Source organism: Paramisgurnus dabryanus, chromosome 17 (assembly GCF_030506205.2).
Source record: "Paramisgurnus dabryanus chromosome 17, PD_genome_1.1, whole genome shotgun sequence".
Taxonomy (NCBI): domain Eukaryota; kingdom Metazoa; phylum Chordata; class Actinopteri; order Cypriniformes; family Cobitidae; genus Paramisgurnus; species Paramisgurnus dabryanus.
The window spans coordinates 21,837,847-21,850,015 of record NC_133353.1 but is presented as its reverse complement, the minus strand read 5'-3'; the positions used below and the strand labels follow the sequence as shown (position 1 = coordinate 21,850,015).

The following is a 12,169-nucleotide window of genomic DNA, read 5'->3' as shown; positions in this document are numbered from 1 at the left end:
CAACCAGCTTGCATGTTGTGCTGCCGTAAATGTTCAAACAGGGATGAAAACCGTTTCTTTGAATTCTATATTTCTCAAACACTGTTTTAAAGATAATTGTGACATTGCGCGACTTTGACGTGCTGTAAACATTTATTCCACTTTGTAAAAATCACAAAGATGTTTGAAAAGTTTGAATCCAAAACGCAATAAATCAATTTTGACTCAAACGTGTTTTCTATACCGTGTTTTCTATCTATACAAGATGAAAATCACTATTTTCTGTTACAAACTTTCACATAGCATCTTTAGGTTATAATAACATTAAAAGTTCAAACCCATATACTGAATTTCAAAGATTTATTATAAAAATTCATATTTTTCCCCAAAATGCTATAAATCTATTGAATCAATATATAAATGTGTATTCATCTTTACTAGGGGTGTAACGGTACGTGTATTCGAACCGGACCGTTTCGGTTCAGGGCTTTCGGCACGGTGCGCACGTGCACCGAAAGGCCGAATGCATTTTGTGTGCGCCTGTGCGGAACATAATACGTGCGTTTCCGCACGAACATATTAAGTGGCGGAAGTCTCCGCGTTCAGCGCAAGTCTTCTGTCAAACATATAACATAATTCGGCCCGCAGAAAGATTTTTATTTACTTAGTTGTATATCCGTTTGATTATTGATGTAAACGTTTACGTGTCGTATCTAAAAGCGCATGTTAAACGCGTGTCAACGCGCTGCTTTGTTCTTTCAAAAGTGCGTGAGAGGATGCACGTCTTTCGTTGCTACGCATTCATGAGACGCACTTTCTGTGACAGCAAGAATAAGGAATGCGTGATCAGATTTTTCATCTGCATATCACGTCAATCATATCATTGTCACAATGCGATCAGCTGGTCGGGACAGAGAAGAGCTGTAACCCGGGCTTACTCAGCTGTTACTCAGCTGCGGAGGGGTTCGTAAGTAAAGTCACAGCTTACATTGACAACACAAGCAAAGATTAGGAGAAACGTGCAAAAGATCAAAGATGGCTATGTATGCAGCTCACTAATCTCAAAATGAGTGTATCATCATGTTGCTTGCTATGCAGTTACACATAGAGCAGTAATATTATTTTTATACAGAGATGGTACATAGCCAATTCAATTCTGTGAGTTAAACAATCCAAATTAAATCAAAACAGAAAATTTTTAGTGGCAAAAATGTAGGCTAATAGTTCATAAATGTATTCAGGAATTGAATTTGTTAGTTCAAGGTTTTAGTAGAAAAAGTTTAAGAGAAGGTTACCTTCTGTTATAAAATAATGTAAAAAATAACTTTGCAGTAGTATTTTATTTATAATTTTTTCATTTTATATATATTTTATCTGTTATATTTTAATAAAGTGTTTAAAAAAGTGTAAACAAATTGTAAAAAAAAGTTTAAAGTAATAAACAACCTGCAGTTTAATGTTTGCATTTCTCCCTTACTGTACCGAAAATGAACCGAACCGTGGCTTCAAAACCGGGGTTCGCACCGAACCGTGATTTTTGCGTACCGTTACACCCCTAATCTTTACCATGTTATATTAATTTAGTTGACTAGTGGAATACTATACACTGATAAAAAAATAAACATTAAAAGGTAGGGTAAACCATTTTGAATAATGCTAACGGTAGCCGCCTAGCAATGAAATCCCGATCCCACCCTCAAGTCAAATCGCCATCCAAAGTCACGCCTCTTTCCAAACACATGAACATGCACAGATCAGACGGTCACATTTCATGTCTCATATTCAGCAGTGAGAAAACTTTGCAGTACAAAGTCGAATAACACTTCCAAAATAACCAAACAACTCGTTTACATCAGAATTAGTTTAAGCACACGTTCGGTTGTGTAAACGTAGAAACTATGTCGTTACGCTAATCCGTAAACGAACACAAATTTCATAAGCAACACAATATTTCATCAAAGTAGAATATCTGAATCCATCTCAGTACAAACATATCGCGACCTACCTTACCAAAATAAACAGTGCAACGACCCTTTCAGACCCTTTCCTCCTGCAGCTGTTTGTTAAAGTTACCGATGTTAATTTGGGTTTTTGCTGTTGTTGTTATAAAAGATGTCTTTCATTGTGTGCCTCCTGTGTAGGTTGTCAATTCAGCAGAAAAGTTTGCTGCTCTCACTGTTTACAGACAGGAGATGAGCGCACATGAACGCGCCGATGACGTATGGTGTCTGCGTGGACTCGCTGCGCGGTGGGCATTCAAATTACGTATGAGGGACAAAAATGGAAACCGTTCGGACCGAAATCTATGATTTGTTGAACATTTTTTGGTCCTACGCCTTTCACAGATGTCATAAATTTCTACAAATACATTTAAACAACTTAACACAGTGATTGCTATCAGGATGTGAGGAGACTTTTAACCAGCATAACAAAAAATGTTTCAGGATCAAATCTGTTACCCTACCTTTAATGGCATTAATCAAAACACTTTGACATATTAAGAACACTGTCATTGCTGCTTTCATTTTTGGGATGTCGTCGAACTTTTATTAACAGCAATCTGCTGTAAAATGTTTTGGTCTTGCTCGATTTTCATTGACTTCAAGTAAAATAATGAAAAGTTTTTCATAAGATCCCCTGGGGTCTATGTGTTAGCATGACAGCTTCATGCTTTCGTGTAAGAACAAGCAACATTGTTCTCCCCCACAGTAAACCACCACAGATTTATCAATGACATCAAAAGTATTATTTTGTTTCTGTATGTTTGTTGATCACGAAGTACAAAGTAGATGAGGAAAACTAGAATTCCGTGTGTATTCAACGCGCCACCATTGTTGTTTACAATGCATGTAATGGTGCGCTGTGATTTGTTGAACGAATTTATTGCATTCTGCAGAGAAGGAGGACTGGCGTTTATCGCGTTTTGGGGAAAAGGGAGAAAAGATGACAGAATAACACGGCGGATATCGGATGTTCCATAAAATTAAGAATGTACTTTTTAATACTGACCTGATACAATACTGATTTTTTTATAAAGTTTATTGTGTTTTGGAACAAAACTCTTCATTTATTGTATACCGTCATTCATCCCAAAATTACCAATATGAATTTTGGTCGGCATAATCAGCCTTATAAACCTTATGATGCACTATAAAATGTGCTTTGAGTAAAAGCATTTGCCAGACGCATAAACAGGAAAGAAGATGGGTGGATTAAAAAATAAATAAAGAAGGATACTAAGTGTTACTCTCTCTCTCTCTCTCTCTCTCTCAAATATTATTTCAAAAAGCCATTTTAGCACAGTACATTACATTTATGCATTTGCCAGATATCCTCATCCAAAGTGACTTACAGTGTTGCAAGGTATACACATAAAGGTAACACAATAAATGTATTAGATTAGAACTTCAAATACCACAGGCAATCTTGCTTTGATTTGGAGTTAAGTAGAGAACAGGATTTACTATTAATTGTAATAATATAAAGTAATATATAAGAAATTGCTTCCCAACTACTTTCTCACAAAAGGCCCCTTCACAATATAAAACATAAATATTGTTGCAATTGATATTGTTGCTATTATGAATAAAAAGCATATTATTAAAAGCAATACCAATAAAAACATCATTTCGAAACAGAAAATCAGACTGGGCTACCTGCAATACTTTACTCAAAATAAAAATAAATAGACATTGAATTATAAATAAACCTCCATAGTGTTGTTAGTTAATATAAGATACTTAACACTATACATCAAGCAATGAACTAGATTTGAGAATAGTTATAAATATGTAAAGTTAACTCGCTGGTCAGTCAGGTCTACTGGTGTTTACAAGCCTAATGGTAAACATTAAACATGAATACACGTCAGAGCAATATGTTCGCTTTAAATTCTGAAATATCAAAAACTCTGGAAGTGCAACACGCAGAACCAGCACAATGCATCCACTGCTGAAATCATTATCTGCCCCAGAAAGCTGACATGCGATCTTATTCGTGTGAGAAGTGTTTAAAATGTTTTACCGTGCTCAGAAGTACACCGTTCTGCGACACCGCCATGATTCAAATGCCGTAAAGCACAACTACTGCAACAGCACAACTAGGGCTGTTTTGCGACAGTTTAAAAGTGCGCACGCTCTGGTTTGTAAACAGAAATAATAAAGTACGTAAAAGAAACAACAAAATCGGCCATTGTCAGATCATGATACAAATGATGACTTAAAGCATACACCAAGCTAAACACTGATCATCATGCGTTTCATAGTTTTCACATTTTAACAGAATTTTTAAAATAAAAAAATGATTTGTTTAATAGAAATTTTTTGTTTAAAAATTATATGTAAACGAGTAATCAAGTGTATATACAGGACTTCCAAATGTTTTAATAAAAAAATAATTACCAATTTAAATGCTGCATAACAAAGTATTTTGTTTTCTTGGGCCTTTAGCGCCCCATAGAGGAACAAAGAAAATATTTATTAATGGAAAATGTGAATTAAAAGCTTTTAAGATTTGCCTCCTACATCAACAATGGCGTAAATTTAAGATGGATGATTTTAATTCATACACTGCATAAAAACAAAAAGCAATAAAGGAGGAGATACTAAGCTCATAAAAGTGATTTTGAAAATTATAACCTCTCAGTGCAACACTGTAACTGTATATGAAAACAGATGACATTGACATTATTAGCCAATAGGTGGCAAACTAGTGCATATTTTGCACATACCTATCACATATACATCAGTCAATATTTTGAGTAGATCAAAACCTTTTATAAAAGTTGTCTTATTTTGAATCAAATGTTAAAACCCATTATTGTCTTAGGACAAGTTTGATTAACTTTTTTGATCATTTAATGTTGTGACTAGTGTATTTTATTCATAGGGCTAAACCAATTTTTATTATCTAATAATATATATATTTAATATCTAATAATAATATCTAATGTGTTTATCGAATCTCAATTCATTCAATTATTAAATTAAAATCTTAATTTTCTGTATTTGAATCTACTGAAATAAAATATCCAGGATTCAGCTCTCATTAAATCTAAATCTCCTGTTATTTTTATCCATATATATTCACAATGAATTTATAAATTTTGTTGTTAAATTAAATAACACAAACTAATTTAATTAGAATCAAAACAGACATATTGTAAAGGTATTTATGAATATGGGAATATGTGCATATGAATATTTGATGTCAGACATTCTCTTGATGACATCACTTCCTTTATTACCTTTTTTCCATCAATGTTTAATCAACTTTTACTTACTTAGCACAGGAAAACAACATGAAGAAGTATATTCTTCTAAAATACGTAGTTACTTTAATCTGTCTCCCAGCAGGTAAGTTTATAACAGATTGTTGTTTATTTTTTAGCTAAAGTTATAAATACTTTGCAGTTTGTACAATTGTCTTTCATAGACATCTTCTCCCATAATTTCTCTCTCTCTCTCCACAGCTACCACTTTTGGTAAAACTGTTCAGCAAAATCCTTCTAATTTAATAAAGGACCAAGATGAATCAGTTACATTCATATGCACACATAATATACCAAGCTATTTCCAAATGCTGTGGTATAAATTGCCCCATGACAGCCTAGACTTTAAACTAATGGGAGACCTCAATGGTGACCAAGCAAACATCGAAGCTGGATTTACAAACAAGATCCTTTTAAAGGGAAATGGAAGAAAGAACGGCACTCTAACAATCCAAAAGCTTAATCCATCTGATAGTGCAGCATATTTCTGTGCAGCATATTACACAATGCTCTGACTCTCATGTTTCTAATACAAAAAATGGCACGCAATGCTAATTGCTTATCAGCAAAAGATTCAGCTTAAGCCTCTAACTGTATTTGTGGGTTAACTTTCTGTGCCAGTAAAAAGCAGCATTAACTTCTTGCAAAAAAAAAAAAAAAAACTTTTAACGGTACATGGTTTTAGCATTTATTATTAATGGGAAAGTTTTAATTTCTGTATCAGTATAGTTAAGAAGCTTTGCATTTTGGATTTTGACATTTAATTATAATGGCAAATATATAATGTTGCCTCATGTGTCAAGTGAAATAAAAAAAAACATCACCAGTAATATGAATTGTAAAATAAATGTCTAATTTTATTCTCACAGTAAGATGTTATTATTTCATGTTCATATCCTTTACTTGATACTTTTACAGTACCTATGATGTCATATCCTGTATACCAGCAGCTAGACTTCAAACCATTTGGTACACTCTAAGGTCTGTGCTCCACCAAAATTCAACATGGTCACAACAATTATGTCACTGATTCTGTTACTGCAATGGATCCAAGGTACTGTTTTAACATTTATTACCATAGCAATTAAAACTATATTTTCTTAAATTCAATTTTTGTTATTATTATTATTGCACAGGCAGTGCAGGTGCAAGTGATGTTGTTCAAGAGCCTACAATTATTTGGAACAAAACGGGCAGTTCTGCTTCTATGTACTGCAAACAGTATAAGGGTACCTCCCATTACCAGATGTACTGGTATCGACAGCGGCCAGGAGAAACAATGAGACTCATTGTATTCACGTCCCCTTATGCAAAAGCTGAGTTTGAACATGAGTTTGCTAACAAATCTGAAGTTCAGAAAAGTAATCCAGAAAGTGGGTCTCTCACAGTGAAAGATCTAAATTCAGAAGACAGTGCCATCTATTTCTGTTCGGTGAGTGAACACAGTGTGGTGAAGGCTAGGGAGTGTTGTACAAAAAACATTCTGCCAATTAACCTAACCAGCAGGTGGCACTTTTGTACAGTCAATATTTTGGTAATCAAAACTATTACATTTAAATTAATATTCCAAGGTCGGTTTCAAGGTCATTGTACCTTATTACACAGCACTTTTAGGGCTGACCAAAGTGTTTCACATGAGAGAAATACAAAATAAGACAGATAAAAATAAAAACGCAAGAAAAAATATAGAAAAGCTAAGGAAATAAATACGTTTTTAAAAGAGACTTAAACACAGATACAGAAGGGGCATTTCAAATGTCTATGGCAGAGAGTTCCAGTGGTCCAGCTACTGTGAAAGTATCCTGCGCTAGATTGAGGGACTTGTACTATTATCCTGTACTATATAAGCGCCTGGTCACAGGATTTTAAACTTCTGGATGGAGTATATGGGTGTGAAGGCTCACAAAGATAAACAGAGCTAAGTTTTTTTATGATTTGTAAACGGAGAATTTTAAAATCTATTAGGCGGACTGGCAGCCAAAAATCAGAGTAGTATGTTTATGTTTGCAACAGATCTGAATGAGCCTGGCCGCAGTGTTATGGATTTATTGTAAATGGTCAATTTGAGTCTTAGAAATGCCACTGTAAATGGAGCTCAGGGTCAACCAAGACTTTACCTCCTCTAAACATTGAAACTTTAAAAATGTATTTTGATTGGCAAATAGATTTGAGTGTCACCAAATGAAAAAATTCTGTCAGACAGATATGACTGAAACCAATTCAACACAATTGCTTTTAGACCAACCCACAACTTAGGTCTAGATAAAAGAGTGGGGTGATTGATAGTGTCTAGAATCAGTCAATAGATGAATGTTTGTTTCTTATGTTAGTAATTTTATCACTGAAATATCTCAGAAGCTTTCACACAGAGTAACAGAGGCAGCCGGTGATAAAATGACTGAGGGATTCAACATCAATTGAATAATAAACAGCACTTTAGGTTAGAAAGGTTGGTTTCAATTAGAATTAGAAAAACTATGCTGCTCTCATAGACGTAGCTGCAGATTGATGCAACAGAGTCTCTGAACTTTTAAAGAGAAACATACAATCTAACCATTTTCTATTGTCTTTTGGCCTTTCTACAGTTTGTGTCTTAGGAGACAGATGCCCAAGTTTTTCCTCAGTTTAGACTTTGGTTTGCATTTGAAAGACTTGATGGGAGCAGTGGAGTTAGCTACCTCAAAGCAGGCAGAGTTTAAAATGAGCAAACGCACCAATTGAAATTAGGACAAAACTGTGGAGCATAAAGCTGTGACAGTGAGACAGATGTTGGAAAGACCTGAGACAAATCCGGGAAAAACACTGTAAATAATAGGATTGAGGTCAGAGAATAGAAAGTCTAAGAGTACAATAGTAATGTAAACCCCATAAGAGGGTATGAGATCCAGTATATGACCCTGTATGTGTTGGGTCTTTTATCCACTGGCAAAATTCAAATCAAATTAATTACAAAATACACTATAAAAGTGAAAGCTACTGTAATTACAAAAGTAACACTTTATTTTACGGTGTCTTTGTAACACACAATACATGTAATTATTATTGTAATAACAGTTAATTATGCATAATTACATGAAACTGACCCTAAACCAAACCCTAATCCTAACCCCAATCCTATAGTAAGTACATGTTAATGATTATTACTTAAATGTATAATTACAATCTAACAGTGATACCGTAAAATAAAGTGTGACCAAAACTTTCTTCAACTGGTACAGAAACAAGGGAAAATTAAGTTTAAAAAACTTAAATGTTCTCACTTTAGGTGAAAATTATTTTATTTTTAAGGTAAAATTATAGGTTTTATTAATTTAATGATCTGTTTAAGTTGATTTAACCTTTACTTTTTACAGTGTATGAAGAATTACAAAATTATGTTTTTTTTTAGTTCCTTTAATAAAATATGCATCAGTTTATACAGTAAAAACAAAATATATCAATAGAAATAGTAAAATCTAAAACATTAGCACATACCAAACACTGCAATTGATGAATTCATTAAAACTAAGTTGCAAAGCTTGAGTCCTAACACAGCATGACAAGGTTTATGGTCCATATTCAAAAGTTAATTAAAACAGTTTGGAGGGTAGAAGGGCCTTTGCATGTATTTGTGTGCAAGAAGCCTGCTTTAAGGTATCATACTACTAAATAAAATGCTTTTACATACAAATTGTTTCACCTCCAGATGGAAAGTGGTTGCATTTCCTGCCAACATTTATAACAGATGGTTTGAGATGTTTCTTTGTATCTAATGCAACTGTTTATATCTAGCAATGATGGATTTATTAACATGTTATTTAAACTTTACATACTGTATGTACAATATGCATTTATACATTATCATTAAAACAAAGTTTATTTTATACCAGGTCACATAAATTATAAATATGAAATATTGTCTTTAATCCTATAAATTGTGTTGGAATTTAAATTTATCCAATAATGATAATCAAAACCCATCTTGTAATAGGATCCACTACATGGCATTATGCACTGTACAGTTTGTTATTCAAATATTCCAACCCAAAACACAAAACAAATAAATAATTTGTAATGTTATTATTTCTGTAAGTCAGGTAGCATTTGTCTTTTTATTGAAACACTGCTGTATTTACTGTAAGTTGATTTGCTAGTCACTTTCAACCTTTTGATGTCACATCCTGTACAACTGCAGCAGTTTTAATCAACCCACATTAGTGCAACACGTTACACTCTAGAATCCAACATGATCAGAACTACAATATCGTTTATTATAATTTTGGGTTGGTGGCAAGGTATCTACACCCTGTATGCAAAAAATCTCTAGACTTTATTCTTTAAACTATTAAACCCATGTACTCTATTTTTGCACAGGTACTGCTGGTAAAAATGGTGTCGAGCAAAATCCTACTGTTATTTATAAACCGAAAGGGAGTTCTGTTCAGATAAACTGCACGCAGAATAAGGGTTCAACTTACAGACTGATGTATTGGTACCGACAACGGCATGGAGAAACTATGATGCTCGTAGCGTTCACAACCACTTACAGCAAACCAGAATATGAAAACTCTAAGAAAGATAAACTTCAGGCCAGTAAATCTGAACCTGAGAGTGGATCTCTAACTGTGAAGGATTTAGAGCCAGATGATGATGCCATCTATTTCTGTTCAGTGAGTGAGCACACAGTGTTTCAAAGTCTGGGGAGAGTCTACAAAAAACAGGTGTCTTAAAAAATCAACAAATAGAGTAAAACATTGATCAACAGGGGGCAATGTGTCTTAACACATGTTCAGCCTGTTGCAGTCTGCAAAATTAATGTGTTGCTTATTACTATCATTTTAATTTGCATTTACTCTTTGTCCCATTATTAATTTACAGTTTAGTATGCTTCATAATTAACACTAAATTTATGGTTAGACCTTTACATCTAAAGACTAAATTATGAACTTTAAATTTCATAAAACCATAAAATTGTGTACCTATAGTCACGTAATTTTTATATTCTTTTTCGTGATACTGTCACGAATTTCCACGGTTTTTTTTCATGATCGTATCACGAATTTCTGTTTATGTGTCATTTTCACGGTTACTCAACTGTTTTGTCATATTTTCTTACAATTTTCGCATAACAGTACCAGGCCTACTTTTCTATGTTTAAATTTTCAGATTTATTCTAAATGCATTGATTTTATTTTGACAAATACAAAGGAAAAAAAAGGTTTTTTTTTGCATTTTCCATTCATTTTAAATTGGGGTCATTTTTACCCCCAAAGGGCCTCTTTGGTAAATTTTTTACACACCTTTAGAACGACAGAATCTAGCCCAGTGTTTTATATGAATATTGATAGACAGTCTAGAAAAGTCACAAAATCTTATTCCACTGAGATGAAGGGAACCATGCTTTTAACAAAAAAAGTGGCTTGGGGGTAAGATTGACCTCAAGGGACTTATTAGGGTTAAGTCATATTTATTTTTATATCCTAAATACATGCTTAATTGCACTTTATTTTTTTGCATTTAGTTGTTGTTTTTTTTGCCATGTTTGGCAATATCAGAACAGACTTGTGACCCACCTGTTTACTGCTTCAGTTTACATCACTTCCTCCTGCTTGTGCCTATGTAATTCATAGCAGAGGCACACAGTACAAAGAGTCAACAATGAACTCTTTCTTTAGCGTATCTGCATCTCTGCTGTGGTTAACAGGTACAGACAAATTAATTTGGACTTACTTTAAAACTACATATTATACAAATTACTTAATCTAAACATTATAATGCACTTCTTTTTTATCTACAGTTGTCTGTCTAGGTAATACGGTTGACCAGAGTCCCAGAGACCTAATAAAGAAACAAGATGAATCTGCTGTAATCAAATGTGAACACAAAATACAAAACTATAACCGACTGCTGTGGTATAAACAAAATCAAGATATGTTGGGATTCAAATTCATGGGATATCTCAATTTAAATCTTGAGAATAAAGAGCCTGATTTTAATAAAACTATCAAACTGGATGGAGATGCAAGGGATAAAGGCACGCTGACTATCAAATCTATCAAACTGTTAGACAGTGCAGTGTATTTCTGTGCAGCATATTACACAGTGCTCAAAATCACTTCTGTCTAGTACAAAAACTGTTTCTTTCAAAAGTCTTGTTTAAAGCATATCTTCAACACCTGTGGTTGTTGATTCAGTTCCAGTAATAAACACAGTATGTCTAGCCCTGATTAAAAAAAAAGACAAATGATTGTAAACTGGATTAAACCAGATTTAAAATAATGAATGTTGTATAAGTATTACAAATGTGCATAACTATGTTAAACAGTTACAGAAAACTGATCAACAGGGGGCAATCTGATTCCACTTCTTTCATGAAGTAATGCTTCAATGTTTTACCTTTAAATTTTTGTATTGTATTGCACGAATTAACCAGAACAAATTCTATGTAAAACAGACTAAACATTTTCACTGTATCTAAACTGTACTTGAAAAACAAAGGAGCAGAAATAATTTGCCACTGAGCTTTCAAATAGGTAACCAAGTAGATTCACATGTTATCATTTTACCTTCAAAATAAGCAAATTACAGAAAAGTTTAAAGCTATCTTGTGATTTTTGGCCCAGTCCTGTGTCAGTGAGTGTTACCCAGGATACGATCACAATAAAACAGGGAAATTTGTGACAGTATCATGAAAAGAATCAAAAAATTATGTGACTAATAGGTACATTATACAGTAGGCTTAGAAGGTCACATGACCCAAGCTGGCTGTTAACTGTTAGCTGACGCATTAACCACTAAAACCTAAAATGAAACTAGAAGCAGGTGTCTTTTTAACTTCACATCTAGGTGGGGGCAGTTCATGAGACACCTTACAAAGCACATGATGAAAAATGGTGTGATACCTTTTTTTTTGCAGACTTTCTCTGACCAGCACAAGTCAAG

General features: G+C 33.6%; 1 protein-coding gene across 1 annotated transcript in view; it reads right to left on the bottom strand.

The window, feature by feature from the left end:
- The window catches only part of ubr1 (ubiquitin protein ligase E3 component n-recognin 1), a 36,466-nt gene extending 32,407 nt beyond the window's left edge, over positions 1–4,059 (bottom strand). Inside the window, exon 1 of the mRNA XM_065288675.1 lies at positions 4,003–4,059. Within this exon, the coding sequence (XP_065144747.1) occupies positions 4,003–4,038 (36 nt within the window). The 5' untranslated portion in view covers positions 4,039–4,059. The remainder of the gene's footprint in view (positions 1–4,002) is intronic.
- Positions 4,060–12,169: the final 8,110 nt, after the last annotated feature.